Below are 21,320 nucleotides of genomic sequence, written 5' to 3'. Positions count from 1 at the left end.
TGGCTGTCAGGTTGCTAACAGGAGCGACGCTCAGGAAACACACAACTTCTCTGTTGCGTCAGCTCCACTGGCTGCCAGTTTGCTACCGGGCACAACTCAAAGTGCTGGCTTTAGCCTATAAAGCCCTAAAGCAGTGGTTCTCAGCCTGGGGTCCCCAGATGTTTTTGGCCTTCAACTCCCAGAAATCCCAGCTGCTAAACTGGCTGGGATTTCTAGGAATTGTAGGCCAAAAACATCTGGGGACCCCAGGTTGAGAACCACTGCCCTAAAGGGTTCCGACCCAGCTTATCTATCCGAATGCATCTCCCCCTATGAACCCACTAGGGATTTGAGATCGTCGGAGGAGGTCCTGCTCTGCTTCACAAGCACGTCTGGCAGGGACGAGAGACAGGGCCTTCTCTGTGGTGGCCCCTCGGTTGTGGAACTCCCTGCCGAGAGATATCAGATCGGCCCCCTCATAGAATCCTAGAGTTGGAAGAGACCTCATGGGCCATCCAGTCCAACCCCATTCTGCCAAGAAGCAGGAATATTGCATTCAAATCACCCCTGACAGATGGCCATCCCGCCTCTGTTTAAAAGCTTCCAAAGAAGGAGCCTCCACCACACTCCGGGGTAGAGAGTTCCACTGCTGAACGGCTCTCACAGTCAGGAAGTTCTTCCTCAAGTTCAGATGGAATCTCCTTTCTTGTAGTTTGAACCCTCCCTCCTAAGCTTTTGAAAAAAACCTGAAAACGTGGCTTTTGGAGCAAGCTTTTGGAGCCTCAGCTTAATCAGATAAACCTTGAATTGGAAAACGACCTAGGAATGGCTAAGACGACGGAATGGATGAGGACTGAATATGACAACATAGTTTTAAATTTTTTATTGTTCACTGGTTTGATGTTTTTAGATATAGTGTAATGTGATGCTTTATTTTTATTGATGTATGTATTTTATATATATGGCATCGAATTGTGCTGATTGTTCGCCGCCCTGAGTCGCCTTCGGGCTGATTTGGGCAGGGTAAAAATGATATAAATAAATAAATTACCCGATTGGCCGTTGAAATCCTTTGGGTGACCATGGGTGAGTCATGCACTCAGGCCCAGAAACTCTCGTGATAGGTTTGCCTGAAGGTAATCACAAGTTGGAAACAACTTGAAGGCACACAACACCACAAAGCCACAAAATATAGTGCAAGTGTTGACATTCCGGTGTAACAGCCCTACTGGAAAGCCCATGGCAGAAGGGAACTTGGGAATGGTAGTGGTGATTTGGTACTGGTTATACAGGATTCTTGACCACTGAGTGCAAGTCAGGCGATTGTCACAGTTTCTGTGATTATTTTCTCTATTGATGCAAGGCCAAGATAGGACCTGATCGCCATATTTAAGTATTTGAAAGGATGTCACATTGAGGAGGGGGCAGGATGGTTTTTCAGGGCTCTATACTGTCCCCCATGCTGTTTAATATCTACATGAAGCCGCTGGGTGAGATCATCCGGAGTTTCGGGGTGCGGTGTCATCTGTATGCAGATGATGTCCAGCTCTGTCGCTCCTTTCCACCTGCTACTAAGGAGGCTGTCGAAGTCCTGAACCGGTGCCTGGCCGCTGTAATGGTCTGGATGAGGGCGAACAAACTGAAATTAAATCCAGACAAGACAGAGGTACTCCTGGTCAGTCGCAAGGCCGAGCAGGGTATAGGGTTACAGCCTGTGCTGGATGGGGTCGCACTCCCCTTGAAGGCGCAGGTTCGCAGCTTGGGTGTGATCCTGGATTCATCGTTGAGCCTGGATCCCCAGGTTTCAGCGGTGACCAGGGGAGCATTTGCACAGCTTCGGCTCGTGCGCCAGCTGCGCCCGTACCTTGGGAAGTCTGACTTGGCCACGGTGGTACACGCTCTGGTCACATCCCGTCTTGACTACTGCAACGCTCTCTACGTGGGGCTGCCCTTAAAGACGGCCCGGAAGCTTCAGCTAGTCCAACGCGCGGCAGCCATGTTGCTAACAGGAGCAGGACGCAGGGAGCACACAACGCCCTTGTTGTCCCAGCTCCACTGGCTGCCGATTTGCTACCGGGCCCAATTTAAGGTGCTGGTATTATCCTACAAAGCCCTAAACGGTTCCGGCCCACAATACCTTAAGGACCGCATCTCGGCCTACGAGCCCACGAGGACCTTGAGATCATCTGGGGAGGCCCTTCTCTCGATACCGCCTGCCTCACAGGCACGTCTGGCGGGGACGAGAGAAAGGGCCTTCTCGGTGGTGGCCCCCCGGCTGTGGAATTCCCTCCCTGCTCATATCAGACAGGCGCCCTCTCTCATGGCCTTTCGTAAGGGCCTGAAGACATGGCTCTTCGAGCAGGCCTTCAACTGAGTGCTATGCTACTGGAAATGATAACCGGAATGAATTACGACTACGAGATTGAGTATGATTCCATAATTTGACGCAGCGGATTTTTAGTGTAACTTAAATGTTGTGTATTAGTGATGTTAGTTTGTTGTCCTGAATGTTTTGTAAAGTGTCTTTTTTGTATTGTACACCGCCACGAGTCGCCTTCGGGCTGAGAGCGGTGGTTAATAAATGCAAGAAATAAATAAATAAATAATAAATTTTCTGCTGCTCTGGAGACTAGGACATAGAACAATGGAAACAAATTGCAGGAAAAAGAGATCCCAACTAAGCATTAGGAAGAACATCCAAACTGTTTTCGTTAGGCAATCCCTCGTTGTCCGAGTAGGATAGTCTTCCAAGATCGGTGTACTTGTGGTGGGTCCTTAGGTGATTGTGGAGCTCTATTCTTGATCTCCATCTTCTCCTGCAGTGAGGGCATTGCTTTCCAGGTGGAAGGCGGTCCGGTTGGTGGTTGGCTTTATATGCCTTCCTCTTGGCACGTTTCTCTCTTTCGCCCTCCATTCGTGCCTCTTCAAATTCTGCAGCACTGCTGGTCACAGCTGACCTCCAGCTGGAGTGCTCAAGGGCCAGGGCTTCCCAGTTCTCAGTGTCTATGCCAGAGTTTTTAAGGTTGGCTTTGAGCCCATCTTTAAATCTCTTTTCCTGTCCACCAACATTGCGTTTTCCGTTCTTGAGTTCGGAGTAAAGCAACTGCTTTGGGAGACGATGGTCGGGCATCCAGACAACGTGGCCGGTCCAGTGGAGTTGATGGTGGAGGAGCATCGCTTCAGTGCTGGTGATCTTTGCTTCTTCCAGCACAGTGACTTTTGTCCGCTTGTCTTCCCAAGAGATTTGCAGGATTTTTCGGAGGCAGCGCTGGTGGAATCATTCCAGGAGTTGCATGTGACATCTGTAGACTGTCCATGTTTCGCAGGCATATAGCAGGGTTGGGAGGACAATAGCTTTATAAACAAGTACCTTGGTATTCCTACGGATGTCCCAGTCCTCAAACACTCTCTGCTTCATTCAGAAAAATGCTGCACTCGCAGAGCTCAGGCGGTGTTGTATTTCGGTGTCGATGTTGACTTTTGTGGAGAGGTGGCTGCCAAGGTAGCGGAAATGGTCAACATTTTCTAATGTTACACCATTAAGCTGTATTTCTGGCATTGGAGAGGGATTGGCTGGTGACTGCTGGAAGAGCACTTTGACCTCTTGCTGGAGCGCTCGAGGACCAGGGCTTCCCAGTTCTCAGTGTCTATGCCAGAGTTTTAAGGTTGGCGTTGAGCCCATATTTAATCTCTTTTCCTGCCCACCAACATTCTGTTTCCCGTTCTTCAGTTTGGAGTAGAGCAACTGCTTTGGGAGACGGTGGTCAGGCATCCGGACAACGTGGTCGGTCCAGCTGAGTTGATGGCGGAGGACCATCGCTTCGATGCTAGTGGTCTTTGCATCTTCCAGCATGTTGACATGAAAAATCCTGCAAAAAATATATTCAAACTGTAAAAGGCATTCGGCAGTGGAATACGCTGCTGCCTTGTAGTCTGGTGGAGTCTCATTCTCTGGAGACTGAAGTTGGATGCCCATTTGTTGGGAGTGCTTTGATCCTATGTTCCTGCAGGGCAAGGGGTTGATTGGATGGCCCTTGGGATCTCTTCAAGCTCCATGTAAGCCTCTCCGAGTCCCCACTGGGGAGATGGTGGCAGGGTATAAATAAAGATTATTATTATTATTATTATTATTGTATTGTCGAAGGCTTTCATGGCCGGAATCACTGGGTTGTTGTAGATTTTTCCGGGCCATGTTCTAGAGGCATTTTCTCCTGACGTTTCGCCTGCATCTATGGCAAGCATCCTCAGAGGCAGTGAGGTCTGTTGGAAGTAGGAAAATGGGTTTATATATCTGTGGAATGACCAGGGTGGGACAAAGGACTTTTGTCTGCTGGAGCTAGGTGTGAATGTTTCAACTGACCACCTTGATTAGCATTTAATGGCTTGGAAGTGCCTGGGGGGAATCTTTTGTTGGGAGTGATTTGATGTGCCATTTTCCTACTTCCAACAGACCTCACTACCTCTGAGGATGCTTGCCGGCGAAACGTCAGGAGAAAATGCCTCTAGAACATGGCCATATAGCCCGAAAAAACCTACAACAACCCATTATTATTATTATTATTATTATTATTATTATTATGTGATTCTAAATGAACACAGACTGGTTGGGAAGGTGCTAGTGTTGATCTCATACGCCTGGCAAAGTGGGTAAGATGCTGAAGAATGGACATATGCTGCCTTTGCACTGGCATGTAGTCAGGGGGATTGGGAGTATGGTGGTAATACTGGTGAGGTTGGGAATTGTGGATCTTGGCAGTTGATATCTTTCCTCTCTCTCTCCCACCAGCTTCCTGAAGTGGAGGACCCTGACCGGGGGCAGCCGTGCCAGGCCTGCGGGGAGCAGTGCCCAGGCTTCCTGGTGCATGGATGGAGGTAGGAAAATCTTATTCCCTCTCCCTCCAACAAATCCTCCTTCATCCTCTGTGTGATTTTTTTCTTTCCCTCATTCAAGATCTAGTTGGTTACACAAGCATTCTTGGCACAGTGCTGCCTTGCTTTTTCCTGTATTTATTTTGACTGTCTCTGTCTCTTGTCTTTTTTTTGTCGCTGTCTTTCTTTAGGGGGAGGCCCTCAGGGTACAGTCTTCAATACACATAAAGAGGAAACCATCAAAGGCAGTCAGATTTCCTGCTGACTTAACATGTACAGGGTTGTGTGGCATATCTCGCCTCCTTTCTGTTCAGTCTTATAGCTGACGCTTGTGGATTTTGATCCAATCTGTTTAGCACCCCCTTCGTTCCTCTGATCAATTCTGTTGTTTTTAATCATCCTGTATGGCAGTGTTTCTCAAACTGTGCTCCTCCAGGTGTTTTGGCCCTAATAATAATAATAATAATAATAATAATCATCATCATCATCATCATCTATATAAATAAAAATGTAATGTTCGTTTGTGGTATTCACAGAACTCAAAAACCACTGGGGCAATTGGCACCAAATTTGAACATGATACCCCTAACAACCCAATGTATGTTCTCCACTCAAAAAATTGAGTTTGTCATTTGGGAGTTGTAGTTTCTGGGATTTATAGTTCACCTACAATCAAAGAGCATTTTGAACTCCACCAATGATGGAATTGAACCAATCTTGGCAGATAGGACTCCCAAGACCAACAGAAAACACTAGAAGGGCTTGGTGGGCATTGACCTGAGTTTGGGAGTTCTAGTTCACCTACCTCCAGAGAGCACTGTGAACTCAAACAATGATGGATCTGGACCAAACTTGGCATGAATATTCCATGTGCCCAAATATGAACACAGATGGAATTTAGGAGAAATAGACCTTGACATTTGGGAGTTGTAGTTACTGGGATTTATAGTTCACTGACAATCAAAGAGCATTCTGAACCCCACGAACGATAGAATTGGGGCAAACTTTCCACACAGAACCCCCATGACCAACAGAAAATACTTAAGGCCATTCAACTCCCTTCATGAGGACAAGCAAACGTAATCAAAGCCCTCCTGACAAAGAGCCATCCAGCCATAGATATAGATAGAAATATATGATTCACACACACACAGATATAGTATCATAGATTTGAAAAGGACCCCTAAAGAAGGACTATGATATGTTGCATGTTCCAGAGTAGGCAAACCAGACAATCTCCACATCAACACTGACAAGGAAACAGCAAGAAATACTGTTTAACCACGAGCATAAAGAAATTATATATATTAGAAAGCAACACTTTCTCATTCCTTTATTTTCCAGATCACTAGACTGGGCCACAGCAACGCGTGGCACGGGATGGCTAGTAATCTATATAAATAAAAATGTAATGTTCGTTTGTGGAATTAACATAACTAAAAAACCACTGAACGAATTGACACCAAATTTGGACACAATACACCTATTAGGCCAATGAATGTCCATCACTCATAAAAACACTGAAAAACATAGCAGAAGAGACTTAAAAAGTAAAAACCCCCTCCCAAAATCCAATTTAAACTCATGCGCAAAACCACATATATACATGCAAACACACATACACAAATATATACACACACAAAACACATATACACAGAAAGGGGGAAGGAGGGAGGGATAAAAAGAGGGAGAGAAGGAAATAAAAAGTGAAAGAAGGAAGGAAAGAGAGAGGGAAGGAAGGAGAGAAGGAACAAAAGAGAGAGGGGGGAAGGAAGGCAGGAAAAGAGAGAAGGAAGGATAGAACCAAAGAGCAAAGGAAGGGAGGAAAGAAACAGGTAGAGAAGGAAGATAGAAAAAAGGGAAAGAAGAAGGAAAAGGAAAAGAGGGAAGGAAGGAGAGAAAGAAAGGTAAGAAAGAGGGAGAGAAGGGCTGGCCACAGTCACTCATAAAAACACTGAAAAGTACAGTGGAAGAGACTTAAAAAGCAAAAAAAAAAAATACATTACAACGCATGCACATAACCACATAAATACACATATACACAAATACATAAATACACACATATACACATATACACACACACAAAACACATATACACAGACTGGGCCACAGCAACGTTTGGCAGGGAACGGCTAGTAGTAGTAGTAATAATAATAATAATAATAATACAATTTTATCGATACCCCGCCGGCCGCCACCATTTCCCCAAGGGGACTCTGGCCGGTTTACATGAGGCCACGTCCAGCAATACAGTCAAACAAAATAACACAAGATCACAACAGAAAATAAGAAAATAAAACAACATAAGATACAAAAACAATGTAAATAAACAGCGCAACAATATAAAATCAGTGTATGTGGATATGTATATATGGTATATTTTGGGGGGTTTTAAGTCTGCTCCTCTGGGGTTGTGTGTGTGTGTGTGTGTGTGTGTTATGGGGTGATAGACACTCGTTGGCCTGAAAGGTGCATTGTGTCCAAATTTGGGGTCAATTCCTCCAGTGGTTTTTGAGTTATGTTAATCCTACAAACAAACGTTATATTTTTATTTATATAGATAGATGTATTGAGGCATCGAATTGTTGCCAATTGGAAGCCGCCCTGAGTCCCCCCCCCCCCAAGGGGTTGAGAAGGGTGGGGTACAAATATTCAAAATAAATAAATAGTTCTGGCATATTTTTCTTTTGCCATTTAACAGATCCTTGCCCTCCTGACATTCCTTCACAGTTTTTGTCTCTTGATCTTCTTCCTCACACTTTTTCTCTCTTTCTCTTTCTTTTAAACGCATTCCTTCCGGGAATCTTCCTCCCTTTCGTATGCACATTCCTCCTCCTCTTACATTTGCATTTCAGCAAGCAAGCCCTAGAGTGGAAATGATTTCTTCCTTTCTGTCTCTTCCCATCACTCACTCAGTTTCCTCCCATCTCGCACACTTCTGCATTTCTATACTCATTACTCTTTGCTGTACCACTGGGTGACCAGTCTTCCTTTGCTACATATACTGCCTATAAAGACTGCCACAAACCACAATGAACGATTTGTTGACCCCATTATATACAAGGATCACACACAGGCTGTTGGATCTTCCCCTCTACCCAACTTTTTAAATGGGAGCGAATATCTCTCTTCAATTGTGGTGCTCAGAATTGGACACCTTGAATATTGTGTCCAATTCTGGGCACCACAATTGAAGAGAAGTATTGACAAGCTGGAATGTGTCCAAAGGAGGGCAACTAAAATGATCAAGGGTCTGGAGAACAAGCCCTATGAGGAGCGGCTGAAAGAGCTGGGCATTTTTAGCCCGCAGAAGAGAAGGCTGAGAGGAGTCATGATAACCATGTATAAATATGTGAAGAGAAGTCATAGGGAGGAGGAAACAAGCTTGTTTTCTGCTGCCTTGGAGACTATGACGCTTCTGGCCCAACTTACCTGTCCGAACGAATCTCCGAACCTGCAAGGACTTTAAGATCATCTGGAGAGGCCTTGCTCTCAGTCATCACAAGAATGGTTGGTGGGAACAAGAGACCGGGCCTTCCCAGTGGTGGCCCCTCGGCTATGGAAAGCCCTTCCTAGGGAGATTAGATCGGCTTCCTCACTCCTATCATTCCGGAAGAATCTTAAGACATGGCTATTTGAGCGGGCATTTGAAAATACGAAGTAACGGATATAATAACGGAATAACTATATGGTGGAACTGGACATTGTTTTAATGATTATCGATTGAAGTATATTTCATTATTATGTTTGATTTTATTACGTTCTTGTGGGTTTTTTCGGGCTATATGGCCATGTTCTAGAGGCATTTTTCCTGACGTTTCGCCTGCAACTATGGCAAGCATCCTCAGAGGTAGTGAGGTGACCTCACTACCTCTGAGGATGCTTGCCATAGATGCAGGCGAAACGTCAGGAAAAATGCCTCTAGAACATGGCCATATAGCCCGAAAAAACCCACAAGAACCTAGTGATTCCAGCTTTGATTTTATTGTTGCTGATATTTTTTTATATTGTATATTGTAATTGTGTCCTTGGTGGCATTGAATTCTTGCCTTGTAAACCGCCTCGAGTCACCGGAAGGCTGAGAGGGGCGGTATAGAAATGTACTAAATAAATAAATAGGACGTGGAACAATGGCTTCAAACTACAAGAAAGGAGATTCCACCTGAACATTAGGAAGAACTTCTTAACTGTGAGAGCTGTTCAGCAGTGGAACTCTCTGCCCCGGAGTGTGGTGGAGGCTCCTTCTTTGGAGGCTTTGAAACAGAGGCTGGATGGCCATCTGTTGGGTGTGCTTTGAATGCAATTTTCCTGCTTCTTGGCAGGGGGTAGGACTGGATGACTGGTCTCTTCCAACTTTATGATTCTATGAATCCATTTTGGACTTGGCTAACCCAGGTGGGTGGTGGTGGGAAGCAGGCAGGATCAGCATCAAAACCCGTTGGTTTTGTAAGGGCAAGGCCTACACAATACAGTCATGTGTTGGCCCCCAGTTGAGGTACCTTGTATTGTAAGCTGCTCTTTGAATTCGCTTGAAGGATTAACATAGAAATGCCTGTAATTAATAGGATAAAAGAGAAAAAGATAAAAGAACTTGGTATGGGGTTAGAATGAGTTAATCGTGGTTCTTTTCAGCTGTTTCCCCGGTCACAATGTTGCAATGAATCTAGATGACTCAAAAATCAGAATCCCATTGGTTAATCCCAATGAAAGCAGACCTAGTGAATCAGTTGTTGAGTCGTGAGTCAACAAGGGAGTAAATCCAATTAATCTGTTTCGGTTAGGATTAGCAACTAGATTCAAGACGTACGATTAGAATAATAAAATAATAGAATCATAAAGTTGGAAGAGACGTCATGGGCCATCCAGTTCAACCCCCTGCCAAGAAGCAGGAATATTGCATTTAAATCACCCCTGACAGATGGCCATCCAGCCTCTGTTTAAAAGCCTCCAAAGAAGGAGCCTCCATCACACTCCGGGGCAGAGAGTTCCACTGCTGAACAGCTCTCACAGTCAGGAAGTTCTTCCTCATGTTCAGATGGAATCTCCTCTCTTGTAGTTTGAAGCCATTGTTCCCCGTCCTAGTCTCCAAGGAAGCAGAAAACAAGCTTGCTCCCTCCTCCCTGTGGTTTCCTCTCACATATTTATACATGGCTATCGTGTCTCCTCTCAGCTTTCTCTTCTTCAGGCTAAACATGCCCAGCTCTTTAAGCCGCTCCTCATAGGGCTTGTTCTCCAGACCCTCGATCATTTTAGTTTCCCTCTCCTGGACACATTCCAGCTTGTCAATATCTCTCTTGAATTGTGGTGCCCAGAATTGGACACAATATTCCAGGTGTGGTCTGACCAAAGCGGAATAGAGGGGTAGCATGACTTCCCTAGATCTAGACACTATGCTCCTATTGATGCAGGCCAAAATCCCATTGGCTTTTTTTGCTGCCACATGACATTGTTGGCTCATGTTTAACTTGCTGTCCACGAGGACCCCAAGATCTTTTTCACACATACTGCTCTCGAGCCAGGCGTCACTTTATAACTGGCTCACAACAATTATGTTAACAGTCTTTTAGGACAGTGGTTCTCTTGTGGATCCCCAAGTGTTTTGGCCTACAACTCCCTGAAATCCCAGCTAGTTTACCAGCTGTTAGGATTTCTTGGAGTTGAAGGCCAAAACATCTGGAGACCCACAAGTTGAGAACCACTGTTTTAGGATCTCTGGGTCTGCATGTAGAGGGTGAATGGATGTAAGGATAGGTTGCGGTGGTGGTGTGCTTTTATCACTTCTCATAGTCTAATAAACCCTGTTATATTGCTTCCCTACACCACTGGAGAAATTACACTGTTTAGCCAGTATTGCACCACCTGACATCCACTGGGAAGTAGCAGCCAATAGTGAAAGGACCAAGGCAGTGACATCTCCGGCCCATCCTCTGTTTGGGTATCAGCCAGCACGTCAACAACTTAAATCAAGAAATAGTTTTCTAAGATCTACAGAGACACTTGCTGAAAAACCTCAGCAAGCGAGAGTCCAAAAGTGGCAGGCTCAAACCCAGAACCTTAATTCATGGCTGATACCAAATGAGAGACTCCCCCCTGGGTGACTTTGAAGGCAGTGAACAGACTGCGCTCTGGCACCACGAGATGCAGAGCCAACCTTAAGAAATGGGGTCACAAAGTGGAATCCACGACATGCGAGTGTGGAGAAGAGCAAACTACAGACCACCTACTGCAATGCTACCTGAGCCCTGCTACATACACAATGGAGGACGTTCTTATAGCAACACCAGAAGCACTCCAAGTGGCCAGCTACTGGTCAAAGGACATTTAATCAACTACCAAACTCACAAATTTTGTATTTTGTCTGTTTGTTTGCTTTGTTCTGTTAGAAATGTAATATAATTGACTGGTTGCCCTGACACGACAAATAAATAAATAAGCAGCTTCCAGGAACCATTCCCTGTTCAATAGCTTTTTTTCCCTGTCAAGAGCGACTTGAGAAAGTCACTTCTGGTGTGAGAGAATTGGTTGTCTGCAAGGACGTTGCCCGGATGTTTTACCATCCTGCGGGAGGCTTCTCTCATGTCTCTACATCAGAAACTAGAGCTGACAGACAGGAGCTCAACCCACTCTCCGGATCCAAACCACGGCCTTTCGGTCAGCAGTGCTTCCGGTCAGCAGTCCTTCAACTACCAAGCTTGCAAACTTTGTGTTTTGTTTGTTTGTTTGTTTGTTAAAAAATACAATACAACTGTTTGGTTAGCTCCTGACACGATAAATAAATTGCTTCCTATACTTTAAGATTCAATAGGCAGATGAATAATTGTAAAGTATAGAGCAGTGATTCCCAAACAGTGGCCTCCGGATATTTTGGATTTCAGCTCCCAGAAATCCTTACTGGAGGTCAAGATAACTAATGTTTCTGGGATGTGAATTCAAATACCCTAAGACCTGAAGTTTGGGAATCACCGATCTAGAGGAGCAGTGCTTTCTCTTGCATTATGGCAGAGATGAAGAAAGTATGGAGTTTGCTGGATGACAACTCCCATTGTTCCTCATCATTTCCTTGGTTATCTGTGGCTAATGGGAGTTGCATTCTGAGAACAGCTCAAGAGCCACTGCTTGTTCTCCATCTCCGTTTTATCAGATCTCTCAGGAGCCACAAGAGATGTTTATGTGCCTGGTTGGCTGGCATCTTCCAGGCTTCCTTGGCTGTTCCTGGAGTGAATCACGGTCAACCTTTCCCTTTGTTTGCAGGAAGATCTGCCAACACTGCAAGTGCCCACGTGAGGAGCATGCTGTGCGCATGGTGCCTGTTGACTTGGAGAGGATGATGTGCCGCCTGATCTCTGACTTCCAGCGCCACTCCATCTCAGACGATGACTCCGGCTGTGCCTCGGAGGAATACGCCTGGGTGCCCCCAGGACTCAAGCCTGAGCAGGTGATTCCAGTGGCATTGTGTGTGTGCATGCATGTGATGGCATGTGTGTGCTCTTAGTCCAGGAAGAATCTTGGGATGGGTGATTTTCCTCAGGCTTTGACCATGAAGGAAAGGATGAAATCTGCTCCCAAACTTCCTGTAGTAGTGACTTTTATTTCTCCTCCAAGTTGATACCATTTCTATTTCAACCCCCCACTCCAAAACAAACAACAACAGTAATAATTGTAGTAGTAGTAATAATAATAATAATAATAATAATAATAATAATAATAATAATATTGTTGAAGACTTTCATGGTTGAAATCACTGGTTTGTTGTAGGTTTTTTCGGGCTATATGGCCATGTTCTAGAGCAGTGGTTCTCAACCTTCTTAATGCCACGACCCCCTTAATACGCTTCCTCATGTTATGGTGACCCCCAACCATAAAATTAGTTTCATTGCTACTTCATAACTGTCATTTTGTGCTGTTATAAATAGCAATGTAAATATCTGATATGCAGGATGTATTTTCATACACTGGACCAAATTTGGCACAAATACTCAATACACTCAAATTTGAATACTGGTGGGATTGGGGGAGGGTATTGATTTTGTCCTGTGGGAGTTGTAATTGCTGGGATTTATAGTTCACCTACAATCAAAGAGCATTCTGAACTCCACCAACAATGGAATTGAATCAAACTTGGCACACAGCACTCCCATGACCAACAGAAAATACCAGAAGGGTTTAGTGGACATTGAACTTGAGTTTTGGGAGTTGTAGTTCACCTACATCCACAGAGTACTGTGGACTCAAACAATGATGGATCTGGACCAAACTTGGCATGAATTCTCAATATGCCCAAATATGAACACTGATGGAGTTTGGGCAAAATAGACCTTGACATTTGGGAGTTGTAGTTTCTGAGATTTATAGTTCACCTACAATCAAAGAGCATTCTGAACCCTACCAACGATTGAATTGGGCCAAACTTCCCACACAGAATCCCCATGACCAACAGAAAATACTGTGTTTTCTGGTGGTCTTTGGTGACCCCTCTGACACCCCCTCGCGACCCCTCCAAGGGTCCCGACCCCAAGGTTGAGAAACACTGTTCTAGAGGCATTCTCTCCTGACGTTTTGCCTGCATCTATGGCAAGCATCCTCACTACCTCTGAGGATGCTTGCCATAGATGCAGGTGAAACGTCAGGAGAGAATGCCTCTAGAACATGGCCATATAGCCCAAAAAAACCTACAACAACCCAATAATAATAATAATAATAATAGATTGTTGGGGACGAGAGACAGGGCCTTCTCGGTGATTTCTTCCCAGCTATGGAACTCCCTTCCTGGTGAGATCAGGTCGGCCCCCTCCCTCCTGTCGTTTAGAAGGATGGTAAAAACTTGGCTGTGGGACCAAGATTTCGGGACAGGGCAATAGGAAAGCTGACCAGGCCAATTAGATTTGACAAAGATGACTAGGATGGTTTTAAATGGTGTATTTTAATTTTTTGATAAATGCAGATCTTTATTGCCAGTGTGATGTCTCTACTCTTCACTATTTTATTGAGATGTCCTCTTCGTTTATTAAAGTTGGTTGGGGAAATAAAGAAAAGGTGATTGAGGACTAGCAAAATTCGTAGAGAGAAATTCCTTTCTACATCTTCCAGGGTGATTATATGGTAACTTCCTGCGGAAGCATACCATAGAATTGCCTGGAGGACCTACAATGTTCCCAGACAGGACCTATTTTGTCAGATGGCATTATTTATTTATTATTTATTTATTTCGGTTGCTTCTACCCCGCCCTTCTCACCCCGGGGGGGGGGGGGGGACTCAGGGCGGCTTACAAAAGCAAGGCACAATTCAATGCCCGCATTACATAACTGCAAAGGACAATAACATCAGTTAACAAACAGCAATTTTAGCAATAACAACAATTAATAGAAAACAGTAATTATTATTGGCAAAAACAACCATAAAACCAGTAAAACCAATAAAAGCAATAAAATCAATACAAACCTCAATGATGGTCAGCGTTTCATAGTCTCATAGTTTAAGTTCCAATTTTCACAAATTGTCGGTCCTATCCATCTGGTTTCCATATCTAATTGTCAGGATGCCCAAAGGCCTGGTCCCACAACCACGTCTTTACCTTCCTCCTGAAGGCAAGGAGGGATGTTGATGCCCTGATTTTCCCCGGGAGTGAGTTCCACATGTGGGGGGCCACCACTGAGAAGGCCCTGCTCCTCGTCCCCACCAGCCTCACTTGTGATAGCGGTGGGGTCGAGAGCAGGGCCTCCCCAGATGATCTCAAATTCCAGGGTGGGACGTAGAGGGAGATACGTTCGGACAGATACGCTGGACCGGAACCGTAAAGGGTTTTGTAGGTCAAAACCAGCACCTTGAATTGTGTTCGGAACTGAATCGGCAGCCAGTGGAGCTCCCTGTATGTCACTCCGGTAAGCAATCTGGTGAAACTGTGGGTAGTGGTCTTGTGGATATAGGAATTGGACTGCATGTACTAAGAGAAATATCGATCCTACCAAGGGTCAAAACCTTTTGGTTGAGAACTCTTTCTTGGTGGGTGCTTCATAAACATTCCAGATAAATGATCAAAGGACAGCTTTTATTTTGCTATACAAGTTTCCACACGTGTCATGTCTAACTCTTACACACTGGTCTGCAGGAAGGAATTACACTAATTTCCTATCTGCATCCACTCAAGAGCAGATATGCTAATTGGTTGGATCCAGACAATTTGCCTAGACAAATTTGAATACAATAGGAATTAAGTACAAGGAACAGCCCTGGGATACTGGATCAATTCGTCTTTATGGAGGTTCGAGGCACCACAGTTGAAGAAGGATGTGGACAAGCTGGAACATGTTCAGAGAAAGGCAACCGAAATGATCAAAGGTCTGGAAGGCAAGCCTTTTTGGGGAACAGATGAGGAAGCTGGGTCGGTTTGGCTCAGAGAAAAGAAGGCTGAGAGTGGGCATGATTATTTAAATATCATGGGTGTTTAATTCTATTTTAATGTTTGCATATTTTTGGATTTTAAATTGTATTGAAATACTTTTATTGTAAACCGCTTGGATAAGAGCATCCCCAGAAGAGAGAAGAAGTGGGATATAAATAAACATAAATGGAGAGAAAAAGTGGGATATAAATAAACATAATAAGCATAATAAATAAATAAATAAATAAATAAATAAATAAATAAATAAATGTATAGCCATATTTAAATATTTGAAATAATGTCACAATGAGGAGGGACCAAGCTATTTTCTAGTGCTGGATGGGGTTATACACAGATTCGCAGCTTGGGAGTCCTCTTGGATTCATCACTGAGCCTGAAATCCCAGGTTGTACCAGTTTGCATTTTTTTTGAGCCCCCAGTGGTGCAGTGGGTTAAACCCCTGTGCCAGCAGGACTGAAGATCAACAGGTCGCAGGTTCAAATCCGGGGAGAGGCGGATGAGCTCCCTTCTATCAGCTCCAGCTCCTCATGTGGGGACATGAGAGAAGCCTCCCACAAGGATGATAAAAACATCAAATCATCCAGGCGTCCCCTGGGCAACGTCCTTGCACATGGCCAATTCTCTCACACCAGAAGCTACTTGCAGTTTCTCATGTCGCTCCTGACATGACCAAAAAAAAAAAGAAGTGTTGGCCAAGGGAGCTTTCACACAATTAAAACTTGTGCGCCAGCTGTGCCCGTACCTTGGGAAGTCAGACTTGACCACGGTGGTCCATGCTCTCATTACATCTAGGATAGACTACTGCAACACACTCTATGTGAGGTTGCCTTTGAAGACTGCTCGGAAGCTTCAAATAGTCCAATGAGAGGCAGCCAGGTTAATAACTGGGGTGGCATACAGGGAGCAAACAACTCCCATATTATGCCAGCTCCACTGGCTGCCAGTTTGCTACCAGGCACAATTCAAAGTGCTCGCTTTGGCCTATTAAGCCCTAAACAGCCCCAACCCAAATTACCTGTCTGAATGCATCTCCCCTATGAACCATTGCGGAGATTAAGATCCTCCAGGGAAGCCCTGCTTTCCATCCTACCACTTTCACAGGCGCGATTGGTGGGGACGAGGGACAGGGCCTTCTCGGTGATTGCTCCCTTGCTATGAAACTCCCTTCCTGGTGAGATCAGGTCGGTCCCCTCCCTCCTGTCCTTTAGAAGGATGGTAAAAACTTGGCTGTGGGACTAAGCTTTCGGGACAGGGCAATGAAGCGGCAATAGGAAAGATGACCAGGCCAATTAGATTTGATACGGATGACTGGGACGGTTTTAAATGGTGTATTTTAATATTTTGATAAATGTATTTTAATGTTTATCCATTGTATGTGAATGTGTGTCCCGGCATTGAATGTTTGCCGTATATATGCTGTGCTCCGCCCTGAGTCCCCTTCGGGATGAGAAGGGTGGAATATAAATGTTTTAAATAAATAAATAAATAATAAGTTACAGAGCAACAGGTTCAAAACAACTTCTGACACTAAGAGCAGTCTCACAGTGGAACATGTTGCCTTGCAGTGGTTCTCAACCTGGGGTCCTCAGATGTTTTTGGCCTACAACTCCCAGAAATCCCAGCCAGTTTACCAGCTGTTAGGAGTTCTGGGAGTTATAGGTCAAAAACATCTGGGGACCCCAGGTTGAGAACTATGGTGGAGTCTTCTTCTCTGAAAGTTTTTTCTGGATGACCATCTGCTAGGAGAGCTTCGTTTAAGTCAGTGGTTCTCAACCTGTGGATCCCCAGGTGTTTTGGACTATTTATTTATTTATTTACAGCTTTTATATTCCGCCTTTCTCACCCTGCAGGGAACTCAGGGTGGATTACAGCGTACACATATATGGCAAACATTCAATGCCAATTTTTGACATACAAACATATACAGACATACACAGAGGCTATTTAACTTTTTCTGGCAGCCAGGGGAGCTGTCGCTTTCAGCGTCCATCTGCAATGCTGATGAAGCACTTCCGCATTCCCCGCATGCTTCTTTTATATTCTGCCCTTCTCACCCTGCAGGGGACTCAGGGCGGATTACAGTGTACACATATATGGTAAACATTCAATGCCAATTTTGACCTACAAACATATACAGACATAGACAGAGGCTATTTAACTTTTTCTGGCCGCCAGGGGAGCTGTCGCTTTCGTCCATCTGCAATGCTGATGAAGCACTTCCGCATTCCCCGCATGCTTCTTTTATATTCTGCCCTTCTCACCCCGCAGGGGACTCAGGGTGGATTACAGTGTACACATATATGGTAAACATTCAATGCCAATTTTGACCTACAAACATATACAGACATAGACAGAGGCTATTTAACTTTTTCTGGCCGCCAGGGGAGCTGTCGCTTTCATCGTCCATCTGCAACGCTGATGAATCACTTCCGCATTCCCCGCATGCTTCCCCGCTGGAATGCTTTGCTGGAGTCTTCTTTATGGCCTCATAAATCAGTTAATTTAGCCTCCCCACACTTTAAGGTGGTACTTTATTTTCCTACTTGACCGATGCAACTGTCTTTCGGGTTGCAAAGATTGACAACAGGCTACACACAATTGGTTGGAAACCTACTCCAACCCGGGCTGGCTTCGAACTCATGACCTTTTTGGTCAGAGTGATCTTAATGCAGCTGACACTCAGCCTGCTGCGCCACAATCCCGACTACAACTCCCAGAAATCCCAGCAAGTTTACCAGCTGTTAGGATTCCTGGGATTTGAAGGCCAAAACATCTCAGGACCCACAGGTTGAGAACCACTGGATTAGGTCTTCCTGCATGGCAGAAGGGGGTTGGATTGGATGACCTTTGGGGTCTCTTCCAGTTCTGTGATTTCATGATTAAATTCTGGAAGCAAACGTTTGGCTTATACATAACTTTGGGCAAAGGAACTCCAAACTTCTTGGTTTGTTTTTCGAGTGTTATCTCTCTGCACTGATGTTAGCTTTGATAGGGTTGGTGGTTTTTCGAAACAAGGGTGCGGGAATGCGAGAAACAAAAGACTGTATTAATTTAATTACATGCCAGTTGCTGCCTTAGTATCTCTCTTCCTGTGTGTAAGCATATTACATAACCTGACCACTCCAGCAAGGCCAGACCATTCGTAATCTGATTAGCAGAGCTCTTGTTTTAAACTGATTACAGAGAAACATTTCTTTAGCACTCTCCGCTTGCTTTCTACAAAGCAGAATATGTCGAAAGTGTTGGCCCTTCTTATCTTGGGGATTATCAGGAGAACCCTAAGAGGCGTGTTACACCACGAGAAGGTGTTTTTTCTGAGGCCACCCACTAAATTGAGACTTCATGGGGACAGGGGTGAAAAGGCAATGTCTATCCCATGCACCTGAATACATCTCATTGTTTATTTGGGGGTCTGTTTGTATGCATACGCAGAGCAGCCTTTGCTGTTTGTGTGCTGAGAGTCACATCTGAAAGTATTCTCCCCTACGAACCATCAAAATTATTAAGATCATCTGGAGAGGCCCTGCTCTCGGTCCCACCGGCCTCGCAAGCGCGCCTGGTGGGGACGAGGGACAGGGCCTTCTCGGTGGTGGCCCCGCGACTCTGGAACTCTCTCCCACTGGAGGCCAGAACCGCCCCATCCATCTTAACATTTAGGAAATGAGTGAAGACGTGGCTGTGGAGTCAGGCCTTCGATGACTGAGACAACACCATAGGACCCTGGATGGAAGTTGATGTAGATCCATCTTAATAGGACGACTGACCACTGTAGTTTTATATATAGTGTTTTTAAAGTTGTTTTTGTAATTTGTGATATATGATATTTTAATGAGTGTATATGTTTTTTATGGCTGGAAACCGGGCTGAGTCCCTCAATGAGGTTGAGAAGCTCGGTATAGAAAACTGTGAAATAAATAATAATAAATAAAATAAATAAATGGAGGCCTTCCATTTATTTGATTGCAGAATTTTCTTTAATCCTGATTGTGGAATCTGCTAGAAAAAGAGGTTTAGTAGGAAAGCTTCTTTATTCAGATAAGTGCAGGAAGTTCCGTCCAGCATTTCATAGAATCATAGAATCTAAGAGTTGGAAGAGACCAGTCCAACCCCATTCTGCCAAGAAGCAGGAATATTGCATTCAAATCACCCCTGACAGATGGCCATCCAGCCTCTGTTTGAAAGCTTCCAAAGAAGGAGCCTCCACCACACTCTGGGGCAGGGAGTTCCACTGCTGAACGGCTCACACAGTCAGGAAGTTCTTCCTCATGTTCAGATGGAATCTCCTTTCTTGTAGTTTGAAGCCATTGTTTCGCGTCCTAGTCTCCAAGGAAGCAGTAAACAAGCTTGTTCCCTCCTCCCTCCGGTTTCCTCTCACATATTTATACATGGCTATCATATCTCCTGTCAGCCTTCTTTTCTTCAGGCTAAACATGCCCAGCTCCTTAAGTCGCTCCTCATAGGGCTTGTTCTCCAAATGAAATGAAAGCCAGGACACACGTGCCCAAGCAATACCAGCATGTGATTAAGATGGCACAACACACAAATTTATATCCTGTCTTTTTCTCAAGCTAAGATTCAAGGTGGCTTGAGAAGTAGTAACACGTTTTCTTTGCCTGAGCCTATTGGGAAGGATACAACTCCTCTCATCTCCTGCTGAATAAATGGAAAATAACAACAACAACACAATTAGCACAAATGCCATCAAAGCCAGAATCGACGACAGATCCCAAATGTAGACTCTGCAGGGAAGCAGATGAAACAATAGATCACACACTCAGCTGCTGCGAGAAGATCGCGCAGACAGACTATAAGCAGAGGCATAACACCGTTGCTCAGATGATTAATTGGAACTTGTGCCACAAATACCATCTGCCTGCGATAAAGAACTGGTGGAATCACAAGACGGAAAAAGTTACAGAAAATGAACACGTCATAGGAGCCCCCGGTGGTGCAGAGGGTTAAACCCCTGTGCTGGCAGGACTGAACACCGACAGGTCTCAGGTTCGAATCCGGGAAGAGGCAGATGAACTCCCTCTGTCAGCTCCAGCTCTCCAAGCGGGGACATGAGAGAAGCCTCTCACAAGGATGATAAAAACATCAAATCATCTGGGTGTCCCTGGGCAACGTCCTTGCAGATGGCCAATTCTCTCACACCAGAAGCAATTTGCAGTTTCTCAAGTCGCTCCTGACATGACATAAAAAAAACACACGCCAAGATACTCTGGGACGTCTGAATTCAGACAGAGTTTTGGAGCACAATACTCCTGACCTCACAATTGTGTTAAAAAAAACCAACAAAGTATGGATCATTGATGTTGCAATCCCAGGTGACAGCAGGATTGAGGAGAAACAACTGGAAAAGCAGACACAAAATGAGGATTTAAAGATCGAACTGCAAAGACTCTGGCACAAGGTGGTCCCAGTGGTGATCGGCACACTGGGTGCAGTGCTTAAAGACATTGGCCTGCACTTAAATACAATCAGCTCTGACATAATTACCATCTGCCAGCTGCAGAATGCCACCTTACTGGGATCTGCACGCATTATTCGCTGATACATCACACAGTCCTAGACACTTGGGAAATGTACGACGTGTGATCCAATACAACAGCCAGCAGAGTGATCTTGTTTGCTGTGGACTGATCTTGTTGTGTTTCTAATAATAATAATAATAATAATAATAATAATAATAATAAGTTACCCAACTCTTCTAACAGCTCAAGGTGGGGTACAACAGAATATGAACATAAAATACATACAATAAAATATGTTCAACATATGCTCTTTGAAGTCAGAGTAAGCAGGGGAACAAAGGGGGAGAAGAAAGGTGGAAATAGAAACTGGGACATTTTAAAAACAGACAAGGAACAATGGCTTCAAACTACAAGAGAGGAGATTCCATCTGAACACGAGGAAGAACTTCCTGACTGTGAGAGCCGTTCAGCAGTGGAACTCTCTGCCCCGGAGTGTGGTGGAGGCTCCTTCTTTGGAAGCTTTTAAACAGAGGCTGGATGGCCATCTGTCGGGGTGATTTGAATGCAATATTCCTGCTTCTTGGCAGGGGGTTGGACT

General features: G+C 44.8%; 1 protein-coding gene across 1 annotated transcript in view; it reads left to right on the top strand.

The window, feature by feature from the left end:
* PRICKLE3 (prickle planar cell polarity protein 3) overlaps positions 1 to 21,320 on the top strand; it is a 68,652-nt gene that overhangs the window by 18,712 nt on the left and 28,620 nt on the right. The window contains exons 2-3 of the mRNA XM_067464147.1: positions 4,766 to 4,851; positions 12,100 to 12,283. Of these exons, the coding sequence (XP_067320248.1) occupies positions 4,766 to 4,851; positions 12,100 to 12,283 (270 nt within the window). The remainder of the gene's footprint in view (positions 1 to 4,765; positions 4,852 to 12,099; positions 12,284 to 21,320) is intronic.

This window comes from Anolis sagrei, chromosome 2 (genome assembly GCF_037176765.1).
Source record: "Anolis sagrei isolate rAnoSag1 chromosome 2, rAnoSag1.mat, whole genome shotgun sequence".
Taxonomy (NCBI): Eukaryota; Metazoa; Chordata; class Lepidosauria; order Squamata; family Dactyloidae; genus Anolis; species Anolis sagrei.
This window is presented reverse-complemented; position numbering and strand designations above follow the sequence as displayed.